General features: G+C 40.1%; 1 protein-coding gene across 1 annotated transcript in view; it reads left to right on the plus strand.

The window, feature by feature from the left end:
* Window positions 1-601: 601 nt before the first annotated feature.
* The window catches only part of LOC106959114 (syntaxin-binding protein 5-like), a 63,652-nt gene continuing 36,716 nt past the window's right edge, over window positions 602-27,537 (plus strand). Inside the window, exons 1-2 of the mRNA XM_015051455.1 lie at window positions 602-1,249; window positions 4,277-4,374. Of these exons, the coding sequence (XP_014906941.1) occupies window positions 1,100-1,249; window positions 4,277-4,374 (248 nt within the window). The 5' untranslated portion in view covers window positions 602-1,099. The remainder of the gene's footprint in view (window positions 1,250-4,276; window positions 4,375-27,537) is intronic.

Raw genomic sequence — 27,537 nt, forward strand, 5'->3', positions numbered from 1 at the left:
GTGTAGAGTGACATTGTAAATGCTTTCCTTCTTTTAATTTTACCTGTAAACTAAAACCCAAGTTTCTCAGAAATTAAAACCAGTCAAGAATGATTTTTAACAGAAATTTTATGTTGTTGCCATCGCCTTTAGCGATTTTATGAATGGAAAGTTGAGAGGACGGGAAAACGTGATAGAAAAAGGTGTACAAGTAAAGGAGATGTTGGTCTTATGTACTATTCAGATTTTCTAAAATCTCTACTTCAAAATGTATCACTCTCTGCATCATCAATCAAGTAAAGTAACTTTTTGATCATTATTTTAGTCACGTTAAGTTTACAAAGTGAGCACCTTAACCACTACTTCCTAGTGTTTCCATGGAGAGTCTTCCATACAAGCTGACAGGACCTGGGTGCAATGGAAAAGAATGTTGCAGAAGCAGCGGCTTGTTTGCTTGTCTTTCCCCACGCAGGATTCTCACAAAGCTGTAGCATCCCCACATCACCAGGTGCAGCGGAGCAAAACTCCACAACGTGGCCGCGAAAAGGGGCGGGGGTAGTGAGGCAGGGAGGGGGGCGTTGTCGCTGGAGGCAGATGGAGGGGGGGAAATGAGAGAGGGAGGACACGGTCTGGAAAGGTGGCAGGATTTTAGTTGAAACCTCCACTCTGTCAGACATGCGCAAGAGCAGAAGCTTCTCCACCGCTGCGCCGCGTTTCCGCCTTGGGTGAGCAAACGCGGGCGCACACAGTCCGAGAGGGGCGGGGAGTGAAGCCGAGACGCAGTGGCGGTAGAGAGGGGAGACGCAGCAAGCACGGATTCGAGCAAATTGTACGCCAGCCTCCACGTTTCCCCCCCACCCCTCCTCAGAGAGGCGACCTGTGCGGCGCGCGCCGGAGCCTTCCCAGCATGGACACTGCGCTAAAGGAGAGGCACTAAGATGTGACGCTCGCGGGACAAGATCAGGGGAGACAGAGAGCGCGCGTGCGCGTGTCTGTGTGTGCGTGCTCGTGGGGAAGAAAGTGGGCTGCACTCATCTTTCTTCTTTTTTTTTTTTTTTTTTTTTCCTCCCCCCACCCCCTGTTTGCCGGTGATTTCAAATCTGAGCTGCGCGGCGAGAAGATGAAGAAGTTTAACATCAGGAAGGTGCTGGACGGCTTGAAAGAGGCGTCCTCCTCCTCTTCCTCCTCCACGCCGTCTGTCCAAGTAGGGCCCCAGGAGAACAACCTGATCCAGGAGACGCTCCAGTCCGAGCATTTCCAGCTCTGTAAGGTGAGGGAGACTTCTGATTCTTATCAGCTCGTTGGGACTCCAGCTAAGCCATCCTGTCTGTGTGCGCCGTTTAATTAATTAATTAATTAATTAATTAATTAATTAATTTATTTTGTTTGGCTTGCTGTCATCCCATTCCAGGATGCACACGATGCGGGGAAGCTGCAAAGAATTATATAATTATTTGGAGATCCTTTGTTCTTTTCAAATCTTCATCTAAACTATTTCCAGGTGTTCTTTTTTTTTTTTAAGAGACACGGAGAGGATCTTTAAACCGTTCACTGATTGCATTTTAGTTTGTAAAACATCCGTTGAGAGGCAAATCTTACGTTCAAGTGACTGTGCGCTCGAAACAGTTTCAGTTTGGTTGCATTTTTGGACCTTTTCCCTGTCATCTGGTCACAGTATGGTGACATGCGTCGGTACACTCTGTGCAAAATGTCAGAGTTTGCTGTGTGTGTGCATGGTCTGAACTGTCATATCAAGGGGCTGGGCACAACTGATCCTTTCTTGCATAATCTGATGGGTTTGGATTAGCGAAACGCTTATCATGTGTCTTTCCTTTCACATTACCCCCCCCCACCCCCTCTGCACCCCCAATGCTCACATCTTAACTCCACTCTTCACACATAAAAAAAACAAAAACAAAAAAAAAAAACATGCAGGCTCTCTGTCCTGCAGGGAGTGATGCTGCCTGAAGTGACTCCGAGCCTGTTTGTAGGAAATAATGAAAAAAATAAAGAAAAATGTCTGCATCTCTCCATCTAGACTGCACTGAGTAACAACAGAGGGGATAATTAAACACTCATGCAATTTTCATGCAGTGCATGCTACATCTCAGCCCACTGCAAAGTTAATTTGGCATTTCCCCAGTTGTGCTTTAATGATGAGGTGTGGAGTTTTAATAAACCACACTGTGTTTGGCGGGTATCCAACCCCCCCCCCCCACACGTCTGACCTGCGTGGTTGCTAAAGACTCAATTCCGGATTACTTTTAAACTTGTGATTTGCCATGACTGTTTTCATGAGTCTCCAGTAGACACAGGAAGCTGTGTTGAACATGGAATCAGAGTTGGGGTGGTGAAGTTTCTGCAGAAATCAAGTTTGTACTTATAAAGACTGCCAGAAATAATAATGCAAACAAGATGCAGAGACCAGACTTTTTGTGATTCAGACTGTTTTATGTCTTTTATTTGTTTACTTGAATTTTTTTTACCAATTCAGATTTTTGTTTCCCTAAGGACTGTATCACCTAGGAGAAAGAGAGGAGACCAGAAAAGTATTTTGTTGCAGGTAGTAGTTTTTGTGTTGCTGAATTAGGATTGTTGCAAAACATGACCTTTAAATTTAAAGATGCAACAGAGTAAATTAGAGCATAATTTCTAGCTAATTATTTTCAATAATTTTTCAATGAAAAAGAGAAAATATCACCTTGTAGATTCACAACACACAGTGTTGTTTAATCCAGGTGTTAGTTTCTATTCATTTAGATGATTATGGGTTACAGTTAATAAAAACTTGAAGTTCATTTCCTTAGAAAAAATGAAGATTAGATGAAAAAAGACGGTTGGCTTTCCAGTTGTCCTGACAACCTACACAAGGACGGTGACTCAGAAAAAAAAAAAAAGGTCATTGCTATAGAAGCTCATAGATTGCTGTACATAATGTAAAGTTAAGTGGAAGGAAACACTGGTATAAAAAAAAAATCCCACAAGCTATAGAAATAACCACAGCTTTTTGGGAGAGCCATGAAGCAAAGCTCAGTGGAGGGTTTAGATGGTGTGAACTCTGCTGGAGTCACAGCTTCAGAGCCACCATGCTCACATGTGTCCAGGACATGGACTGCAACTTTTTAATTCCTTTTGCATGTAAGACACTGCCCAATAAAAATAAGTTTCTTCTTTAAATTTTAATCTCTGAAATATCTTCAACAATATATCAATTTATTGAGTCTCTCCTCAATATACACAAGATCGGCTGTGTTGACGTGTTGCTCCTGATAAGCATCAGATTTGGGATGCTGGAGAATCCGAATGTTCCAGGAAGGCACGTAAACGCTGTTCACTTTTGTTTTGGGGACTGAACGACTGTCGGTATGATTTTTGTGTTTGTATCTCAAAAATCAAAAACGCCCTACCTCTTAAGGTAAAAAAAAAAAAAAAAAGCTGCTAGATTTATGTCAACATACATGAAACACAAGGCAGCTCAGCACCTTCTGTAGATACAGCAGTTCAAGCATGTTACAAAAAAAAACAAAAATAAAAAACAGCCAGACATCTGATTGAAGCATCTTCAAATGAGACTTCACACTCCCTCTCGCACCTTCCCTGTCTGCCCAGACCAGAACTGTCTGCAACGTCTCTGCAAGAGAGGCAGGTGTCTCTGCTGCACCGAGTCCTCCTTATGTAACACGCTTTAGCCGTCTGCCACAAAGCAAACAAATCCAAGGGCCCACCGATGACTGACTGATGCCATAAAACCACAGTCACACATGCACCAACCGTGAAACATTTTTTATTCCCCTCGCTCTCCCCCCCTCACCCCCGCTCGTGCCATACAGGCCTGTAAGGGGACCAGATCATGAGCAAATGCACTTTATTGATGTATTTTATTTCCAGACTTCAGTGTAATCACGACTTGATGTGGGAGGCGGCGAGAGAGGAAGGACAACAACATAAAACAAGAAATGAGGGAGAAGAAATCTGAAAATAGGCCTGTGATTACAAAAGGAGGCCAGAATATCAGCCTTTTGCAGAAGACAAACCTAAACAGAAACATGATTTGTTCCTTTTCCTCATCCTGTTCTCTCTCATCTTTGCAATTTCAAACTTAATTCTTCAGTTTCATAACAGCCATCCACATCCATCTGGGCTATTTGTTTACCGAAATCAGGTGTGTGACATCCTCCAACAAAGCAACACCCCTGCTGTGAAATGCAAATTGATATTTTCTGTTATGAAATCTGACTTTTCTTTTTTTCCCCCCCTTCCTCCTCCGTCTCCATCTTCTACCTGCTTGTCGCACCAGACTGTCCGTCATGGCTTCCCCCATCAGCCGTCGTCGATGGCTTTCGACCCCGTGCAGAAGATCCTGGCCATCGGTACCCAGAGTGGAGCTCTCAGATTGTATCCTTTCATTTACCTTTTGAACTGTTGCAGAAGTCTGTGCCCTGAGGCGGCAGCAGGTAAGCGAGTGAACATCAGAGCTGCCATAGTCTGAGGCTGATGGACAGTTCTGCCGCAAAGGTCTTGAGTAAGCTTTCGTTTTTATGCGTTTTGCTTTGAGGAGTGAGACTTTCTGGTGACTTCATCATGAGTTTTTGCAGACTTTCTATAGGTCTAGTTTCTTTTTTCCTTTCAGTTTCACCTGGTTTTTCTCATTTTTAACCAAGCCCAGGTGTGTTTTAACGCTTGTTCGTGCCCCTTTGAACTTTTTTCACAATGTTTCATGTTGAAACCACCAAGTATCGATGCGTTTTATTTGCGCAGTGTGGATGATTGTAATTGTTGGATCAACACGGGGCAGTTTGTAGTTCAAAAGCTAAAAGTTACAGATATAATAGATATAGTTCCAGTTGTTAGATCAGTTCTGTCCAACTTCATTGCCCCCCTTTGAAGAAAAAAAACATCCTCACAGGCCACCACTACTTTACAGTGGAAATGATGTTTTCAGTATGATGTGTAGTGTTACTTTTCTACCTTAGAGTTTTGTGCTGTAGGCCCAGAAGCTAAATTTTGGTTTCATCTAACCAGAGCATCTTCTTTTACGTGTTTGCCACATCCTAAGAGGGCTTGTGGGAAACCTTAAGTAGGAATTCTTATGGCTTCATTTTAACAGTTGGTTTCTACTTGTTGCTCTTCCACGAAGGTCATATTTGCTGACTGCGTGATTAATAGCTGTCCTGTTGACAGTTTCTCCCACCTGAGCGGTGAATCTCTGCGGAGTTATCACAGGTTTCTAGGCTGCTTCTCTGATTGATGCTCTCCTTGCCAGGTCTGTCAGTTTAGGATTTGCTGATGTGGTATACTCTTTTCATTTTCAATTGACAGATTAAGCATCTCCTTGATATCATTTAGTAACCTAACGCTTTCTTTTAAACTTCTGCATGGCTTTTTATTGGCTCTCTTGCTGTGTTCTACGTCTCTATGTTGTTTTCCACTAACATTCTCTAACAAAGCACAGTGCAAGTGGATTAGGTAGTCTCTGAAAGCAATTGGCTGCTCTGGTTTGCATTTAGGGATAGCAAACTAAAAGAGGAATATGCTAATGAATAGCACATACTTTTTGTTTTATTTGTAAGGAGTCTGTAGACATTTCTGTTTTTGCATGTGTGTGCAACACTTGTCAGCTGTGACTGCTCTAAACTGCTTTTATAAAAAAAAGGTTAGTATGGTAAAGACTTTTCAAAACCATACATAATTTTCCCTCCTGTTTAAAATGATGCACATATTTTATGTTGTGTAATCGCATAACATCCTGGTAAAGAACTCTCAGGTTTATGGTTACAACCAAACAGAATGTGAAAAGTTCAGCGTTGTAGTGTGTGTGTGTGTGTGTGTTGCCCCTGTTTTTTGATGGGTTTTGGATGAACAGCTCTGCAGAGCCTCTGCATTTTTGAGTCTCAGTGGTGCAGGAATTGTAAGTCTGCAGACCTCTCATACCTTTAAGATAATCATGTCGCACGGCCATGATGAAATGTGTTACGTTATACCAACTCTGCAGTGCTACTTTATGGGGGCCTTTTTTTCCCCTACCGACACTGCTGTTGAACCTTTCGTTACATATTTCAAGTGACTGAGTCCCGTCATGTCCTGCGACTCGCCACAAGTGCACCGCTGTCTTGCAATATGAGGACATTTACGCAAGCAAGCAACAACAGCTTGCCATGAAATGACACCGCGGGGAGTCATATAGCTTCAGAGAACGCCTGCGAGCGAGCCTGCGTGAGGCCACCTTTACAGCTCCTCCATGTGTTCCTCTGCCTGTCCAACAACCCTTGCCAGCTCATTACAGGGTGATGAAGAGCCGTCCGCCTTGTTGTCTCTCCTTTTCTACCTGCTGGCAGCCGTGCTCATGACTCAGTCCTCACCTGTGCCGCAATCGAGAGGATCAATAGCAAAGATTCTCTCCAACAGTCTCCAGAATCACAGTTCCAGCTGAAAAGAAGCGTAACCTAGCCGGAGCAGATTCACACGTATTAGTTGACGGGCGGTGAAATGTCCGTGCTGGTGCATTTGCAGGAACTGGAGCATATAGACTTAATAGGGCTTATCTCTTACATGCTACTACATCCTTCCCCGGGATAAGCAAAGAAAGGCTGCAACCAAGAAGTCGGGCACCAATCAGCTTGGAGATCAAAATGTTCCCCTCCCTTCAGATTATCCTCGGCTGGGATCCTGCTGGGGAAAGTGGTCGCTTTGAAATCGAACGAAGGGAGGAATGTCTCACGTTTGACTGATGTGGATCAGATAATTTTATCAGACGAAAGTGAAATGGGAGGCGTATATCTGCTCCTTGATGCTCGTCCTCCTCCTCTGTTATTCTGATGTTTAGTCAGCCCTGACGCTTTATCTGATGCCACTGTGACATTGAAGAAGGGGTGAAATGGAGGTTTCACATCTCATAAGTCTTGCATTGCTGTATGCTTTGTTACTTGATAGTTTTGTAGTTTTGGCTGGTTGCGTCCCCTCCAGGGAATCCCATGCTTCGTGTGCATTTCTGTGCCTGGGTGACCTCCTGGACATTTGGTTGCGCCACTCTCCCTTTGGAGCATTTACAGGAAGCACAGATCAGAGGCCTTAGCCTGGCAGTACAGCAGAGAGCTGAGAATTACATCAGAAGCCAACGTGTATCCTCTGAGGAGAGGCCTGATCTGTTCACACCGCAAAGCCAACGGAGGCTTTGGGGCTCCTCCACGAAACGGTCCCGCGTTTGATGCTAGCCTCTGCATTTGCTTTGTCCTTCATCAACCGGCTGGAAAAAACATCTGGTCAGCAAGACGACCTGAGTTTGAGCTCAGGCTGAGAGAAGATGGAGAGGAGGGGGTGGAGGGAATAAGAGGTCTTGGGGAGGCAGGCTATCCCTTTTTCTAGAGCTAATGGCCAAGAATAGAATCCTTATTGATCTGTGTGTGGTAATGCACTGAGTCAGATATGCCCAAGTGCATACACACGCTTTATCACTCTCTCCCTCTTGCTTGCACACAGAGTCAATTGTTTTCAGCACAATATATCCGCAGTGAAAAGAAGTCATGAGTCTTAGAAAACAGGTTCTGCTGCACAAGCAGTCACCTTATATTAGCTATGCGCTGATTTAACTGTGTAATTGTAAAAAAAGAAAAAAAAAAACAAAACAAGCAGGAGCAACGGTGCTACATACCAAGGCTACGGCGTTTCTGTTTAAAGGCGGAATAGCAAAAAACAATTATAATAATGAAAAAACATAGAGCCCTTTGGTTTATTGGCCCATTGTGTTCTAGCCAAAATGAACAGAACTACCAGAACAGGATCCGTATTCCTTGCGAGGTTAACCAGATCAGTGAAATGAGGTAAATGTAACTGGCGTACGAGGAACATTGAAGGCCAGCTATCAACATACATTACCTGCTTGATGGAATGTCTGACTTCATTATTTAGGAAGCATCAGCTAATCTACAACTGTGCAAAAAGCAAACAAAAAAGCACCGTTAACATTTTGCCTAACGGTTCTTTTAATAAAAAAAGAGATGTAATTAGTTCATGCGTTGTTTTTTCTATAAGTAACTTGTCTTTTTCTTTTTTTTTAAGTTTTTATGTGTCAGACAATTTGAACGTATTTCTTATTTGCTCGAGCCATCTTTATCTAATTTTAAGATATATTTGAATAGAAACAAATTAACTGCGACAAAGTAAAACTGAAGATATCTGCGAGAGAAAATATTTTTTCACAGCACTGCATCTAGGAGAATCTTTGTAGTAATGCCCCTTTCTTGTCATTGAATGCATATTTCAGGTCAGTAGAACTAAATGGTTATTATTTAAAATAAATCTATAGAAGCAACAATTCTACAAGCCTTTAATAAATAAATATTGACCAAGTTGTTTTTTTTTAATGATAAACTACAATATAATTATCATTGGCATGTTAACTGGCCAAGCTCTTCTTTACTTTGCATTTCTGTTTTTAATGAGACATTAAAATATGAGCTAATTTTAACAGTGGCTCAGAATTTATATATATATATATATATAAAAACTGAATATGTAATTCTGAGTTCAAGCTCTTTTTTTTTGTCTTCATTTTTGGGTTCAAACTTATAAGGCTAAAATTTTGGCCCTAGGATAATTGAATTAGGAAGTCTAGATAGTGCAGTTGTTGTTCAGACTAGCTCTTCAGATGCAGTACTTGTGCTTCTCCTGTTTTAACAGCTGGTGTCACTATTGAGCAAATTTACCCCTTTTAAGTGGGGCCAGAAGAAGAGTTCTGTAACATCACAGTTTGAATTTAGCAGCTTATATTTAAAACCTTAAATGTTAATTTGATATTTTCAAACGGTATGAGTTATTTTTCTCGTTCAGAGACAGGGAGGCATGTGGAAACTAACTCGCTCACTCTTCCTGGAACCTCTTCATAAAGTATCAAAGGTCAGTTGTGCATATGAAGTTAGCTTAAACTTGGAGTGTGAGGTCTCTCACTGAGCACTGGTGTTTGGGAAGTTGGTATCAGCTTCCCAGATTCCCAGCGTTAATCTATAAGGAGCAGAGCAGCATATGTGGTAATATTCATATGATACTTTTGATGTAAAAACCATAAAACTGGCATTTTTATTCAAAATCATCTTAAACCAGCTTCTGCCTATCCTTGGTTCTGTAATCCTGTTGTTTGCAGATTAAAGCTTCTCATTGAATATTTTTTAAGACCTTTAATAAATTTCATCAGCTTACGAAAAATGGGGAATTATCCGTTTTCTGCAGATGGTGATTGGAAAAAAAAGAGACTATGCTTTATTTTTCTCTTGGAGGAACTTGCATAATTTTCATGGTTTTGGTCAGAGACATGAATGTTTGTTTTTACCATTTTAACATGGATATGTAGGTTTTTTTTGGGGGGGTGAGGGGTCTCTACAGCTGTGTGTGACAATATTGCTGATTCCCCTCCTTATTGGTGGTGGTAAGAGGAAATGGCAGCACCATAACTCAGAGGCGCCCAGGCAGTGGGAGACATGCAGATCAATAGATCAAATTGTCAGTCTGTGCGCTTTTCCGATTATCTCATCGACAGACTCAAGACATCATAGCTCTCACACACCCAAATGAGGGCAACACACATTCTTACTCACGCGGATATTATTACAGAGCTGGCAGGCAGAACATCAGTTTGTCTTTATGTGGACAACATCCGTGGATGAGTTGCACAAGCGTTAATGAATTTGCATGCAAATAATGCAGGCTGCACATGCACAGAGATGTTGGCGGAAACATGTTTGCAGACTTATCTCTGGACACACACAGGCATCAGCAATAACTGCTGCGTCTGATAGTAGCCCTGTGCAGCTTCTTGCTGCAGCAAGGATTGACTGTGACATATCTTTATCATTAATCTTCCTTCTGATTCACTCAGTATCTGTGCTCCCGTTCAAGCTTTTTTTTTTTTTTTCCCCCTGCAGTTACAAGAAAACCTCACTGAGCTGTGAGCTCCCTGACTGGACTACAGAATGGGAACAATTTCTGGTGTTAAAGCAGGAAATACTCGGTCAAGATGCTGTCTCTTTAATATTGTACAATATTGTATTTTAATTTGTTATCAAAATCCTAGAATGTTGGCAGCAGCACTTTTTTTTTCTGAGGAATTTTGTAAGAAAGATTCACTTTATTATCAGTGTTATTAAAACTGTGATGTACTAGCTTTTATTTTTTCTTGCTCGCTCTCTTTGTTATAGTAATCATGACTTATTTATTTTAGGATCAAGCATGATATAATACAAAGTTTGTGGAACAGCAGTTTATTTTGAATTGGAAAATGAATAGCTTGAGTTAGCCGAATGTCTATCATATTTTGTATTAATAATTAGCATAGTAAACATTACTAAACCAGCAGTTTGTCTCAATATGCAAGTGTTGATGCACTGTAGAACATATGACTTCCTGTTAAATTGCTTCTGGCATCTTCTAACTCTTCCTGCAACTCATTTTGAAACGATTGCAAAAAAACAAACAAACAAAAAAAAAACAAACAACTAACTGAGTTTTTGTTCTCAGCAACTGCATCCACACAAAACAACGTATTGAATGTGATGTAGTAGATCTTGCGTGTAGTGCCTTTCCCTAATGGGAAAATGTTTTTTCTCTTTTATATTTACAACCAAGAGGGCACCAGTGTGAGCCATACAAAATGAAAACTGTCGGATTCACCAGCCAGTTTCTCGTCATTTTATTGTTTTGCTTTTTGCACTGGATGCTTTTCTGCTGAGCCAGTGCACCACACAGTTGCATAAAGTGCAGGGGTGCCCTTAAATGAATGCCTCATTAGCAGAGCTGAATGACTGGCTGATGAGGAATTTCAGCCATTTTGATTCAGGTGTGCTGGGGAAAGGATGCATGTTGCATGCGGGATTTGGTGGTATCTCTCGAAGACTAGATTTGATTTAGTGTGACATACAAGTCTAAATAAGTGACTAAGAACTTACTGTTTTACCCAAACTGACCTTAAAGGCAGTGCCGTAGTTTATCAAATGGGTGTGAGCGCGAAGATTGGCTGGTGAAATTGGGGAGGACGAGAGGATAGGTTTTCAAGTAGAAGAAAAATACTATGATGCCTGTCCTTGGCTTTCATGTCATTTCAGTGCACATCTGCTTTACACCATTAATGGAACACAGGATGTTTGTCTGAATTGAAGGACTGCTAATCAAAGACCCCTTGTGTACTCTGGTCTCATCTTTTATACCTTCTAAAGGTACTCAAGAGCTTCTATTCTATACTTCCTTTCTTTTTTTTTTTAGATATACTAGGGCTACAGCTTTTTTAGTCGGTTCACAAACGGGGAGGGGAGAAGGAAGACATGAACTAATGGTTGAGGTCAGGAGTCGAACCTTGTACAGCTGCTTCAAGGTCAAATAAGCTTTGATCTAATTCTGCGTCTGTGCCCTCTTACTATTGTTTCTGTCTTATTCTTTTTGCTTTAAATGGCAACAAATGTGACTAAGCTTCAGAAGCTCTGCTGCCATGTTGCTTTGCCTTAATATATTTTTATACTTTATCAGATTTTTTTTTTCCCCTGCTTTTTTTTTTCTGCTGATGGCTGACTTGCTGAACTGTTTCTTGGCGTTGGATAGGACATAACCTTGAGGAGTCATATGTTAAACCAGGTACAGACGCGCAGATCGGAGCTGCAAATCCAGCAAAACGATGCCGGTCTTTGTCAGTGACTCATCAAAATTCACAAGGCCATGCAGGGCTTTTGTTCAATAAAAAAAAGTGAAAGGGGACATCAACAGAGCTGCTGTTAATAGAATACTGAGTGCTCCCTGTAAACGATTGCGTTTTGTAAAACTTAATTTTGAGATTTCTTGATTCTTGTCGCAACAGACAAAACAAGTTATTCACTTTGCATCATTCTGGAGAGAGAGAAAGTAGAAATGGGGCCGTTAGTGGGGATGTGTATTTCGTGTATGGAAATCATCAACACATGAGAGGTCACCAATCTGTGCACTAATTGTTCCTGGAGACGTGCTTGAGGTCCACAATGAAAATACCCAATTTTCATGGCTGGTTCGACCTTTACTCGTTCTCAGTGAGAGAAAATGTATGGTTTTCATGTAGTTGAGGATGCAGTATAAGACGTAAGTGTGAACCAAAAGCAAATTGGGAACGTCTTAAAAACATTAATGCCCTGTCAGAGAGGAACGGCTATAAAGGTATTTTAAAGCATCACTATTTAACCCTAGTGTTTAGGCAACCGTTTTTTTTATTAGAACTTCTATTTATCTTGGTAGAATGTCTTTGTGAGATTAAAATATTTATTTAAAAAAAAGTTGTCTGATTTGAAGATTGAGTTCAGTTCTTATATTGTAGTTTGCAGATTGTAAGATGGGTCTGGACAACTGCAGGCTGTCTTTTATGACGAGCATTGATCAGTGAGGTGAATGTATCCATGCTGCATGCACTGGATCTGGATACTTGTTTAATTTGCTTTTTCATTTCCCATCCTTGCAAACTGTAATTAACTGGCTTACAAGAAAGAAAAACCCTGCAAAAAATCTAATGAAACGGTAGTCCCAAATTAAACTGCAAGACCAGTTATAAAGAATGATAAATGCTTATGTAACTAAACTAGACACAGGCTTTTTCCCGCATTTGCATTAATTCTGTAACAGTTGACTCGGCGTGTTTAAAGGTAACCCGGCATCGTGGGGCATGGTGGCTCTGATGTACTGTTGATATGCAGATTTAAAACTAAAAACAACTGAGGATGCTGTGCTTCATTCCTTAGCGTGTCGACAGCTGCCAGTAACTTCGCTTGTATTTGAAGTGTCAAATGTATTTGATGGCTGATAAGATCATCGTGACACTGACTACATCTGCCTTTATTGTTTTGGACAGACGATGTGAGGGAAATATCCATCTGGTATTTCATATGCAGGGCTTCATGTCAGTACTGGTATATTTCTAATTAATTGGCTTTATTTAAGGAGAAGCATATTTTGTGATCATGACAAACTTTATTGGATGATGTCAACAAATCCCAAAAAGTGGAAGTATGGAATGTTTGGGACTGATGCTTCATGTGGCATTATGTCGTATTTATACTTCAATTATATGAACTCAATTATTGAGTAGGGGTTGTTAAAGATGCACAGTCTTACTGAGCTTTACCTTTTTTTTTTTTTTTTTATAAATTTTTGTTTTCTATGATCTGTGTGATCTTATTCATTTACTGTGTTGCAACATCCTGGATCATTCTTGATTTCAGACCTGCGCATTCATTAAGTAACCCGGTATTTCACCAAGCCAGTGTTTTGTGATTTATGATGGAATTGACTTGGCTTCTTTTGCAGCAATGTTTATGCCCTCTGTAAGCATCATGTTCTTCCTTATTGATTTGTGCTCATATTAGTGCAAGTCAATATGTTTCTGTTATGTGGAGGCGCTCTGTGACCAAAGGGTTTGACCGCTGCTCACTCTCTATCCCACAGAGATCCCCTAGCATCAAAAGTGAAATTTTCAAAGTAAGTACTGTATCCTACACACTATTGGATTTGTTTAAAGCAATCAATTCAGGGCTTCTCATGCAGGACTTTACCCCGTAGTAACACTATGCCTTCTATCGATTTCATTTGTTGGTCTGACGTTCCTATTATGTTGACACTTTGGTGAACTCCCCAAGGATCAAACCATGCTGCTTCAGAAAAAAAAAAAAAAAAAAATCGACACAGCACTTTCCTGACAATCAAAACAAATATTCTGAATATTCCATAAGAACATGCACTGGTGGCCATTTTGAAGCCCAGGCTGTCTGCGACATGATCGGAGCAGAGAAGAACATGAGCTGATGGCTTGTCCAGTTGTATGAGAATGGACTCGGCATACATTCAGTGAACCCACTGAGTCGTATAAACATCACTGTCATTTACCGTTCTGAATGTGACGTCGACGGAGACTGACCTGCATGAAATCTACTGTGCGTATTTGAGGTTGCATGAGAACGCAACACCTTCAATTACCTTAAGTAAACGCGATGTGTGCGAGGGAACTGTGATTGCCTGACATTATCATCCACAGGTCATGTTGTAGGGATTTTATGCACTCTGCCGCCTGAGAAAGTTGTTAAATATGCAAGCCAAGAACTTATTTGATGTAATAAGATTTTTTTTGTTTCAAGGTAACCTGACTGAATCAAAAGTGTCTCGAAACTCACACAAACTGGCTTTTACGATCTAGGGATCACTCTGGAATAGCATTTTGCTTGGCTGTAACTTCAGTTTTAGTGGTTGAGCCTTTGCGGTTTTGCCTGACATTGTTGTTGGGGTGTGGAAGTGTGGCCGGGTTGAGTCAAACTCCTGCTGTCAGGTTGCCACAGTCCCTGTGGTGCCTGTAAAGGGGACTGGCTTACAGAATGCTGTGAAGCACAAAGATTTTGTCATCTCGCTTTTCTGCCTGCCTTTCATGTGACCTTCGGGGTGCCGCTTGGCCGGAACATACTGAAATAATTTCAAGTGTTTCTTCTGCTCGTCCTCCTCAGCCGTGCTGTTTAGTTTCTTAAAATCTGCTTTCTGCAATTTGCAATCCCATGGATGTAATTATTTTGCTGTTTCTGGATGGTAAGATTTCTCTTAACAAGGTTTACAGGCTTGTTTCCTCTTCCATGCACTCCCTTGTTTTGCTCCCGACCCCGTGTTTCATTATTTTTGTGTAGCTGCTGTAGATAATCTGCTGCTCTGGATCTGGGAGGGGTTGGGGAGTAAGGTGGGGAGTGGGGGGGGGGGTCTCTGTTCTCTTCCCATTAATGTTTCATATGTTTTCTTTCGATTTGTCTCCGTAACATTATCCGCTCTCAGCTGCCTCGCCCAGGCATCCGGAGGGTGGCATTTTTAATGTTCTTCTCAGGCTCTTTGTTCCTCACCTCAGCGACCTCAATGAAAACAATATAATTAAGGACCAATTCATTGTCTTTAACCCATTATGAAATACATAAGAGGAGTTGGTGTGACCTTTTGTTTGGTTACTGCTGTAAATATGAGTCAATGCAGTGGAATCTGCCAGTTTGCATAAATAACGTCATTTGTAGAAGTTACTGTTGAGAAATGCCTACTGCTTTTATGATGCCAGAACCAAATGGATCCTTTAAAATTGAATATACTTTGAAAAGTAGCTCTTTCTGCATGCAGTCAATGACATCTCATTTAAACAGTTGTAAAAAAAAAAAATAGATGTTTTTGTATTTTAAACAGTAAACATGAATTTTCAACTGAAAGAGTCACTGAATAAGAGCAGAAAAAGTAAACTGAAAATGTAAATATGTTTTCCTTAGCAAAAATGTAAAAGGATCTCAATTTATGAATCCTTTTTTTTTCTTTTACATTGATTGATGTAAATTGCATCTTCTTTGACTTACTACATAACTTTTGTTCAACTCATTGATTATTTAATAGAATCCACAGATAAATACACACCAATCAAAACAATAACCTCCCTATCTTATATGAGGATTTTTAATCTGGTCCTATAATCTTCTAACTTCATCTTGTTTTAATGTCAAAAGGCTTCAATATAGATTTTTTTTTTATAGAAGTCTGAGACTTCTTTGCCAAAACAAAAAGCATTGCAAAACAGCTCTTTAATGTACTTTGTTTTGCTGGCCAACTTCAACTTTCATGATTTGAAGAGTTTGCAGGTCAAACCAATATAGCTTCAAGATTTGTGCTCAACCATCCCAAAAGGCTGAGAATCTGCTGGAAAATTGAGTGAGAGAACTCTGAGTCTCCCCCTCTTACGTCATGCAAGAACGACAATGTGGAAAAACATTAAATTAATCAAAATACATATTTACATCCCAGAATAAAAAGAAACGGCTGGAGACATTTGGGATGCCCTAATCAAGATGTTTGGTCCACTAAAGTGATTTGGAGTCGTATAGCATTCAGCTTTTCTTGACGTTAGTGAGATCCATTAATTTAGATTACTACATACCACAAGTACAATAGAGACCAGCAAATGTTTGATCAATGAGAAAACTACCCTGTGTGCCATGAGGCCAAGCAGTGACATTGGGCAGACCTCTGAACTCCAGCCTATCTGGAGTAAAGCAAGTAGTAGTCACATCAGATAACATACCCCGCAGGTGATATTGAACTTTTTCCCCCCAGTTCAGATAGGGATGTGTCAACAGAGTTAGGGGTGATTCTAATCGCACAAAAAAACCATTATGTGGACCTGGAGCCAGTGGTTTGGATGGAACTGGGACATCCTTAATAAGAGAAGCAATTTTCAGGTCAAGGTGAGGCACAGAAGAGCAAGAAAACTGCGAGAGACGAGCTGCAACTTGACATATGCAGGGTGTTGCAGCCACAAAAGTCCTGCTTGTGGCAGAAAGAATTGCCTCCACTAGCCGCAACATTCATTTTCTATACAGTCTGAGGTTTGTATTTTTATCCCTATTACTTAAAAGACAATTTGACTGCAGTTTGGTAGAAAGGAAGGTGTTGGTGAGGGCATTTTCTGCTGACTTGGAGATATTAAAATATCTTGATCTTGAAGGATGGTGACATTTCAGTAAACAATTTATATCACAGATTTCAAAAGTTCTTCATGTTCTCACAAGTTATCAAACAAATAAAAGTTGTAAAAACATTTTTTTTTTACTCTATTCAGTCAAAAGGGAAGGAAATGTGATGAGTGCTAAACAGAAAATACCTGATGACCATAAGGTGTATAAAAATTAAAACTTTTTTTAAAAAAAAAAAAAAAAAAAAATGTTTAATTAACCCCAGCAAGGTGTTTGTAGCCATAAAAGCATATTTGTTTTGTTTTCTGTACTTCTTTTGGAGCTTACATCTAACTTTGTCTTTGGTGACGTCAGTATTTTTTTTTTTCCTTGAAAGCCACAGGGAGAAATTACTTTTCAAAAATATTTAGTCCTGTTTCACCAACAGTTAATGATGGACTTGTGAGGCTGCAGCATTTTTGCCTATTGCCAACAGCAGCACATTAAGGAAATGCTTGAAATTTTGCTTAGCTGAAAAGACGGGCTCTCAATATCATCTCAGTGGCTTAAGCCTTGCTGCTCCAGCCTAAATAGACGGCATTTTCTAATGGACTTATCTGGAGTAAAGCCCGCGTCCGAAACCTCTGTCAACTGGAGCTGTGATGGCCTGGATTTTTGGTGCTTTTGTCTGTTAATGAAGGGTATGCAAATGAAAGTGCTTGCAAGAATCAATCCCCCTGTTGCTCCAATTTATATATTATACTATGCCGTCATGCTGAGCGCCTGCAGAGAAGACGCACACATGTCGCATGGCATGATGACTCAGGCTTTCATGCCCCAGTGCCAACCCCGCCCCCCTGCAGCTCTTAGCTTGTTTGCGATGTATAGGCCCACATTCGAGTGCATATGAGAGCTAATATTAATCGTCCGTGCCTGCAACAAAGCTGTTTGTGGGGCTGCTTCAAATGTTTTCACTAGAGGAAGTACAAAATGGATTGTGCTATCAAAATTCCCCCCCCCCCCGCTAAAAATCGTAGGTTTGATGCAAGAAAGTCAATGCAAATATATTTTATACGAAATTACATCAGTTTCTCTGAGCACTTTTTGAAAGTAGTTTATTTATTTATTTATTTATTTTCCCCTCCACCGCACTAGAAATTGCCAGAGAGTCAACAGCATTACAAGAATCTTGAAACACCTGAAAGCTGGATGTGACCTTGGTGTGTCATTCACTGTGACACAAGCAGGAGAGTCCCTCTGCAGACAGAAGAGACGAGATGGAAAGAGGCCTAGTTTAATGATGAAATTACTGCAGGCTGACCACATTCAGAGAGGAAGGGAAATTGGACAAAACAAAAACTGATCTGTCTGGAGTCCAAAAGAGCCGCCACACCGTTTCTTATTCTTGCATTTCTAATATGTGTCTAAAAATGAAGAAAGGAACCATATCTTGTGGAACGCCAAGTTCGGTCCCATCTGTGAATTTGTGTCACCTCCGATTTGCCCCTGTTGTGTATCGTGAATGTATGATTAGGGGTCAGTACAAACTGGGTTCCTTTTACTTTGATGTCAGCCTCTTGTTTTCTTTCTGCCCTCATCCTTAATGTCCTGAATATGAAAGTTTATGGCCTTTTATACACTCTGAGTGTCCCTAAATGATCTAATAGTTGAAGGAGCTGCACACAGTTGAAGCAGCTCCAAAGGATCCAGCATTTATTATGTAATCTTACTCTTGAGTCATTTTTGGACATTTCTTTGCAGCACTTTCTGAGATGGTACTTTACGTAACTTTGCACACGTCGTAGACACAAACTTTTTCCCTTTTCCCTGATGATCTGACAGCTTGGAATCAAAACACCAAGCTGGTGTTTGACATTTGAAATGCCTGTAAGATGGCAGGTTTGCTCCATCGGGTACAAGACCACTAAAACTAGAACAGTTTGGAATGATGAAGGGGCAAAATTACCGCAGTAGTTTGGGATTTTTTTCTAACTAGATAGCTGCTGATGAATTGTCCCTGTCTTGTTGGTTTTTCACTAGTTATCCCAATACAAATAATGCCATATTTTAACATACCTTTCTGGTCTGTTGTTGTTGCTTTTTTTTTATTTTTTTTTTTATTTTTATTTTTTTTATTTATTTCATGAAAAATCCCCATTACTGAGAATAAAATCAAGTACTGAATATTTGTATTTGCATTGCATATTGGTGTTGGAGTTTAACATTTTAGTATAATGAAAACCCTAATGTGTGGTAATTATGGGTTTTCTGAGTTGTGATGCGAATGTGAAAAAAGTTTATTTTTATTTCCAAAACATTAATGGCATCTTGTGTAAGCCGATGTTGAAATTATGTATGCTACAGTGTCAAATGTAAAAGCGAGGTGATGCTGAACACATTATGCAGCTGGAGCTGCGCTTCCACTGAAACACAGAGCAGTTATGCAACACTGCAATATTCGCATTAGTTATTATTGGTTTGCAGATATTGCTCTTAGTGTCTTGACTCTGAGCTCTGTGTTTTTTTTTTTGTTGTTTTTTTTTTGCAGAGATTGAAAGGGAAACGACTGGCTTCTGATCAAACTATAATCAGGCACTCTGGCTGTTTGTGTGCTGCCAGATCAAGAGATAGACCCCATAATTTCCAGAAAAAAAATCATCTTTACTCTAAACCAAAACAAGTGCAGTATTTGAGGGAGGGGACAAACTTGTAGCTTGTGCATCACTGCTTTAATTTCAGCGACGAAGCTGCTAATTTGTTTGATACACCAAAAGCCCCTGCCATCCCCCAAACGCCAGTGGGAGTGAATGATGAGCAGTCAGTGGAGGAAGTCTCAGCCAGCGCTGCCACTAGGCTTCTATTAAGCCTCGATTGGGCTCTATTGGCCGGATTTCTCTTCCTGTCTGGTGCTTGGCAGCACTTTACCCTCACATTAGACGCAGGCATTGAGTGTTGATATCACAATGAAGAAAGATATTGAGAACATTAACTTGTTGAATTTGCTGCTGCTGAGTTAATTTCATAAATACATCCACAGCCATAGTCCATGCCTTAAATACTGGGTTGTAAGATTGTTCGAATTGTCATTGTTTTTACTCTGTATAGATCTCCTACTGATTTTAATCAATTTTTTAATTCCTTTCTTTGTTTTGGTGGTTCTCTGCATACCGACCCACAGCCGGCCCTGCTGCTGCGTCTTTTAGAAGCTGTTGCTGCAGTGCCTTGCATTTTTAATGCCTTAGGCCGTTGTAGCAGTGTGTGTACATTGGTTGTATCTTTGTCCATTAGGAGATTTTGCATTCAGTGCAAATAGAACATTTTAAAACTCTTTGAATAGTAGAAATAAACAAAAACAAAGGATATCCAAATTAATGTGGATCTTAAAAGTACTTTTGAAGAGGTGTTCACATGAGTGACTCATATGCAGGTAGTTCTATGTTGTCTGATTGTTTTGTTGAAGAGCGATCCAGAGAAAGGAGGCTTTGCTGTTGAAGCGTCTCTCCCCCAGGTTCTGAAATTGGTGGCAGACGTGTGAAGTTGGAGTTTTCTGACTGGGGGTTGGGGGAATGGTAGTGTAGCACTGAAATTCTGTAAAGTAGAACGGGTCCTGGCCATGGAGGGCTGTGAAGGTGAGCATAAGATATTCGACTTAAATTTTAACGTATGGAATTCATCAAGGAGTTTGGAGGGAGAACTGAGAGAGCCAAGTGACAAGAAATGAGGAGATGAAGGTTTTAGCAGGAACACAGAGTGAATAGTAGAGGTAAGCAGTGAAGGAGACCGTTCTGGAGAGGATGATGATGTGTCTGTGTGTATGGGGGGGGAAGAGGGACCTGTTATGGATGGCCGAGAGTAAGAGCAAAGGTTAGTAATCGGGTTAGTAAAAGCCTTAGGTCCAGACATCCTAACTTGACCTTTTTGATTGGGTTCAGCTCTGCTTTGGGGAAGTGTATTGCAGGAAAACCTGAGAAATCATGTCTGAGTTCTCGGTGAGTGAGGGGAAAAAAATGTAGCACCCTTCCTTTATCGGGCAAATTATCAGTGTGCAGCAAGAGATGGGGAATGGGGAACACTTAACTTTAACTTTTTTTTTACTTTTAAATTCTTTAACTTCACGTGGCATCTCTAAAAAAGGCTTTAAGGCACAAGATTTTAAATCTAGGTATGCCTTGATATCATCATCTGGTCCCTACCTGATGTAAAACAACTCACCCATTATTGGAGGAGTTATACTTTTCTTCCTTCACTTTATGAAAGCAAAGTTGGATAATTCTGTTTATGCCTGGAAAGAGGAAAAAGAGATGGATAACTGCTCTAAATAAGGCTTGATGCTCACAGAAACCCCATCGGATGCAACTGTTGTTCCAGTTTCAGAGGGTAGGAAAAGTTTTGTGGCGACACACAAATGTTATTGGTCATACATACACAAAGCTCAAAATCTCGGTGCGGCATTGCTCTTTGTGAGCGCAGGTGTGTTCTGAATACCAGTACGAGTGTGAGCTGGCTGCACAGCAGGAGTCCTGGAGGAGTGATGGAACAAGGAGGAGGAGGAAGTAGGAAAAAAGAGGGATCAGACAGAGAGGTGATACAGATAAAAATGACAGTGATGGTACTAGCGAGAGAAGCGGAAAGACGACAGAGGGGATTAGCACCAGAGCGAGAAAGATCTGCTTTCTCTTTTTTGTCCCCCTGAACTCTTCTCTTTCTCCTTTTTCTGTCTCCCACATGCTAAGCACACTTTTGCTAAACACACAGTGATGAAACTGACTGTGCCGTGCCCTGTGTGCCCTCCACAGCACATGGCATGTCTGCAAATACCCACATTTACAAACACAGACAATCCTCTTGGCTTATGTAACGGCCTTTGTGGTAATCTGTACTCCCTTCAAACCCACCCAGAAGCCTGTATATGGTGAGTTACATATGGTGATTATATTCGGGGCTGTCTCTTCTCCATTGTGTCTTCAGTCTTCACCTGTCTGTTTTAATCTCTGGTATTATGGAAAAACACAACACATAAGTATTGAATCCTGTGTATGGACCTTTATTTCATGTAGGACAATGGAAGTCTTAGAAGTGATGTGTAATTGAGTACGTCACATAATTTGTGAATGTACACAACTAATCCTGCCATATGTGCCGAGGATTTCTTTTTAATCTGATTTACTTAATTCAAAGAGTAACTTCAGTGCAATTACCAAAGCAGTCCTCACTCACTGTTTTTTGTCTTTGTAAAATGATTCTTTTATGAATCCTTACACTTATAAGTCCAGATTGTCCTTTGAAAACAGTGTGACCACAATACACATTGTATGTATACTTTTGCAAGATTAAGATAGTCACTTTGTTGTTCATCACCTTTTTTGAAAAATACCTCTGACATCTGGCAGAAATCATCCATATAAGAAATGAAACGCAAATAACCAATAAACAAGCAACAACTTCATAAACCTCAGACTAATAAGCATCAAAACCATCATCACTCTATCCATCCAAGATTGTGCCATTAAAAAAATAAAACATCTGACTGTAATAGGGAAGTTAAGGAACTGTAGATGGTACATTTCTTAAAAGTTCTGAACAAGGACAGTAAAGATCCATAACTTGTTGATTTTAAAACATTTGTATACAATACTCTACAATTAGACAGGTCCAACCTAATGTTCAAAGGTTCACTTGGTGCACACACCTAACGACAATTTAGAGCGACCAATGAACGGAACCATTATAACCCACACATGCACACTGAGAACATGTGAACTCCATGCAGAAAAGACCCCAAAATCTCCCGTCTCCAAGAGTCATAGCACATAATTTTTAACCCCACTGCTGTTATTAACAACTCCTGCAACTTAACTTGAGATGCAGGACACAGGCCATAGATAAGGAAACTTGAAAGTGATTAATAAAACATGTTTTTATGCTGCTGTGACTTAAAACAAGTAAGACGGATGAGACCCCACTCGTGCTTCCATATCCCTCCAGTTGGTCAGGAATTAATTACTATTTGCTACCATATTAATCACCTGGTATCCTTACATCTCATTGTTTCAGGCCTTTTTAGTTTTACGCAAGTAATCTCCTGGCATCAGTTGACTTTAATAATGTAAGTCATGTATCTTCTCTTTAACAATTATCAGTGTTAGTGAATGCATATAAAAATGTGTTAAATGTGTTTTCTACCCTCTCTCTTCTTTGAAGTGAAACCTGTTGAAGCATAAATTACTGCACAGCGCCTAACGTCTGTGAGGCAGATGGTCACCAACATGGGGAACTTTAAACTTTTGTCCTCCAGTCGAAGGACACTTTCACTGCTCTGTGTGTGTGTTCCTCAGTGTGTGTGTGTGTGTGTGTGCAAACGCGGATGTGGGTGCTCACTAATGGTTGCCACTTAAGTGCTGGGAATATTTGGCCATTGATTCTTATCGAAGAGCAAAGGACAGAGCTCAGGTTTATATTTTATATGCTGTGCGGGTCTTGGCAAGATGCCTTTTTCCTCTGGCAAAGGGACAGAACCACAGTGTATGGCTGGTGTCTAATTAGTCCTGAAGCAGACACAACAAAATTTATGCCCACAGTGAGTGATGTATGGAAAATTCAATCTGTCAACCTGCATAAATCTATACATCATAATGCTGCAGGTTTAAGCTGCCATCTTTGTGAGATGAAGAAATTGAAACCATGATAAATGAATTTCAATTAAAAAAAAAAAAACCCAAACAAACAAAACAAATTACAGACATGTTAGGGAGAAAATTACAAATAACATAAGTAAAAATGTTGCAACATCTTAGTTTCACAACTCTGCTCAGCCATAAAACATCTTTGGAGTCAATTCCAGCACTTGGTCTTCTTTTTTTGGTAAGAGTATTTGCACCCCACTGCTTGTTTTTGTGATATTTGGCGACTCTCGCCTCCAAAAATTGTGCAAATATACAATATTGATTTTTTTTTTTCCTAGTCTGCAGACCTCTTCAGATTAGCCTGCATATTTTCAGATTTAGTTTAGTTCCAAAAATTATATTTGCTTCTAGAGAAACCGCTGTCTGATGATGTGGTGTTTTGACGTCCTTGACAATGACCTCCGTTGAATCTAAGAAAACGTTATCCCGGAACATGATGCTGCCAACACTATATTTCACTGTGAGCAGAATGTTATCTTGGTGTTACTAAATGTCAGTTTTTTTCCCCCCAAACATATCTTCTGATATTGTATTGTGTCAAAGTATACCATGTTTTCCCACATTGTTTTAGAGTTTTCTAGCCAAGTCTGGATATTTTGTTTGGAAGAAAAGGCTTCCATGTTGTAATCTTACTTTTTAGCACAGACGTATAAAGGATGCAAGAGGTTGCTAAGGTTGCAAATGTGTGAAAGGTCAAGAAATCTTCCTTTTATATTAATAAATTTAATTTAGTTGATCGGAGGTGTGAAATCGCGACTACTGAATGCCTAGATAGAGTCAGAAAAGGATTATAGAAAATACCAGTTTAAGGGGAAACATGTTTATGCAACTAATTTACTATAACTTTTCATTTTTTAACCCCTCTTCAGACGGAATTTTGTTTTTCAGGATACGTCCAGGATATATGTGGCATTAAATGTGGAAAAAGTTTTTAAATATTTCTCACAAAACCCGTTTTAGCAGAGGGATGTGGACATTTTGTAGGTAAGTGTGCCGATATCTACAGTGGGAACCATAATTTGAAGTTTAAAATAGCTAGAGCTGTGACAAACACGGCTGGATGAGGTCCCATGTTTATTTTGGGATGGGAGGACAGGGGAGGAAAAAACAGACAAAAAAAACAAAAAACAACAACCCTAAAGCTGCTTCTTAAACTGCAGCATTTCTAAGATTATGCTGGATGTATATACTGTAAGGGTTTTTAATACATCGTTACATGGACTCCCAAGCAGTGAAGGGGCACAGATGTTATTGCATGCCATAAAGTCTTCAATTAGTGAGGTCTTGTGTCTGTTGATGTTTGCACATGAACGCGTTTGCTGAAGTGATTGAAGAGGTTGTTGCTTGTTTACATCCGATTGTGTCTTGACAAAATTTACAGGAAGGATAAAACAAACAAAAAAAAAAAAACTCCACACCCCTTGCAGCTCTGACCACCACAAGGCTGAATGGAGACTGAATAATAAAACACACTGACCGAGGTGCTACTGCATGGTTGGCAATATGCTGATTTTTGCTTTACCGGCAGCTTGCAGCCACCTTGAAAGCAAGGCCTGGCTCTCTGCATCGGTTGGCACATCGAAGCACATTAGAGGCCAGCAGTGGCTGATCTCCCATGGACTTACCTTTGAAAAGATTTGTTTGATATCAATGCCAGAGGGGTGAGTATGTGTTTGTGTGTGAATGCTTGAGTCCAGAGAGATGAGAGGACACATAGGAAAAGCGGTCCACTTTGATTGCATTGGGACAATTTTTTTGGGGGGGCAGGGGGAAATATCTGCATTTGTTTGCGAGATATTTTTAGCACTGTACGCAGTTTCCAAGTTTCTTTAGTCACTACACCGGTTAGTACGGCGTTAAAGAAAAGCAGAGCATTTTTTTTTTTTTTAGATTGAAGGATTTCATCCTGGTTGGAAGGCATTTTAAAATGGTCATGATTTTGTAAAATAAATGTGTATGATGTTAATTTGAGATGAGGTTTCAGTTGCAGAGGTGGAACACATTTCTCTTTCTTCCACTTGAAAAGTAACACAAGTAGCTATCTAAATGCATGTAGTTGCTCCCGATTCTCACATTCATTATTCATAGAAAGGAAGAAAACTTGTCAAAGACTTCTTTCTCCCACTTTTCTGCTGGTATAAAGCCAAGCCGTGTTTTCCTTAAATTATTCCCCTCATACTCCTTTTAAAGTGTCCACTTGGGTTTTGTCTTTGAAAGTGGTACACCTGTTTTTGTTCCTTTTTCTTCTTCCACTGAGACTTGTGATCGCTTTCGTTTTTTTGTAAATGAGAGAGAAGTAGATGCTTGGAGACAAGAATGTGGGGATTTGTATAATAAATCCACAGTAAATGATTCTGTTCTCCTGGCTGTGGACTTCAGCTGACAAAATGAATGATGGGGAAGGACACATAGATCCACTTTGCTGCCTGCATTACATTTAGGCCAGTATAAAGCAAGTCTGGGTGATGCAAACGGCACCTAAAAAATGTTCTTAAACTAAAATTTTCCTATATTTTTAACCTTCTCACAGGTTGGACGTTGCTATCATTTCTTGAGCTTTAAAATCTGCAGGGACAATGTTTAATATGTATAAAGCTACGACTGCGGAAGTGAAATGTGTGTCGAGAAAATACAATATTCTGAGTTATGAGTGTTTCTCTACAAGCCCCTTGGAGATGCGAGGATTGTGCATTTGCTTTTGTTTCCATACATCATGAGGGATTATTTCTGTTATAAGCAGACAGAGGTTCAGACAGAGTGAGCATACAACCAGTTCCCCCAGAGATTTTTTTTTTTTAAATACAGGCAGTATTTATTATGTAAATATTGTTATTTCAAAGAATATACATTTGTGAATCTAAGCTGGTAACCCATGGCGTTAACAATCCCTGAATATTAACGCCAAGAAATACTTTTTTAGAAATGCATCTCAAGTCTAGAAACTGATTGAAATACCAAGTGAGAAATGGCAAACGCATATTGTTGACTTATCAGCTACATAACCAACCGACTTAATCCCACTCACCAAATACCAATAAAGACCCTTCCAATTTTGGATTCTTCCATTTGTCACAAGTCTTTCTCTATTGCTAGTTGGCTCCTTTTTATGATAGATGTTGAATATGAAAAAAATGAGAAACACAAGCAGGTGGTACAAAACGAAACGCTGGTCTGCAAATCCAAAACTCAGTAGTTGAATATTTTGGTTCCAGTTTCATGTGGAGTGTAGTTACTCCACAGTAGTAACTCATGTGTTCATGAGTAGAAACTACACTTGAAACCAGTAGTTTCTACTTCCATGATGGATCGATGTGCCTTGAGTTTTTAGCACAGCAACCGGCGCGCTCCTCCTATCTCCCCTCTCCAGTCGGAGCACTACTTTAACACACAGCGACATCACACCTGTAAAACTCACCGGGGATTAAAGACGAGATTAATTTTACGGTAAAATGAAAAATTACCTACGGCAATTTTATTGCAGACTGCAAACTGAACTGAAAATATCAGCTTTTTCCCCCCCACATATAGTGAGGCGAGGTAATAATCTCCCTCGTTATACAGTGTGCAGTCTCAATGGGCCGCATTACCCTCTTAGCACATCCACGCACGCCTGCAGGAATAGCTAAATAAGATGGCTGAAACCTGTTGGTTTCAGCAGGGTCTTGGAGAACTTGTCGCACTGCTCTTGCATCAGTTACGATGCAAAATTGAATGCCCTGCTTAGTTTATTTAATGTCACTGTAGAAATGTATTGACGCTGCACTGTATTATACTTTCCATGATGATGAGAGATTCAGCCTGTTAACTAGGGTCTCGGGACAGTGGATCGCCATCCCTAACATAAGTCCTTTTCAGATTATCCTGTCATTTCATGCCCCTTTCTAAGGCTGACTTGCTCTTTATTGTGAATCGCATGAAAACATGATTAACATTAAAATGCAGTTCTGAATATTAAGTTGCATGTCTATCAGAACATCTCTCCAAACTCTATACACTCTCGTTTGAAATATTACTTTTAGTCACCGTTGGAGTGGAAAAAAATTTCAATTTTTTTAGATGATATGAGAGCTTTAAAGTTTATAGGGACAGCAGCCGGGCAGCAGCCAGACAGCAGCTTTGTCCCTGTGCTTGTCCTTGGTCCAGCACTCATGTAGAATACCTAATCATCCTGTACCAAGCTGATAAGTATCATGTAAAATATGGGCAACACAAACAAACTGTTGTAGATAATGTAATCCACAAAGTTGCACATGTTGCGCTTTCCTTTTGATTTCTTTCAGTATATTTTCATCTCCCTTTTTAATTGAATATGTCGTTTAAAAAGGCGTTTTGTAATTACCTTAAAACATAAAACAATGTTTCAATTCTATATTTTGAAGTTATGGGGGGGGGGGGGTGTAAAAAAATTAAGTCAAATAACAGGAGTT

The sequence above is a fragment of the Poecilia latipinna genome, unplaced genomic scaffold (assembly GCF_001443285.1).
Source record: "Poecilia latipinna isolate Pla-1442-1.1 unplaced genomic scaffold, P_latipinna-1.0 Scaffold1045, whole genome shotgun sequence".
Taxonomy (NCBI): Eukaryota; Metazoa; Chordata; class Actinopteri; order Cyprinodontiformes; family Poeciliidae; genus Poecilia; species Poecilia latipinna.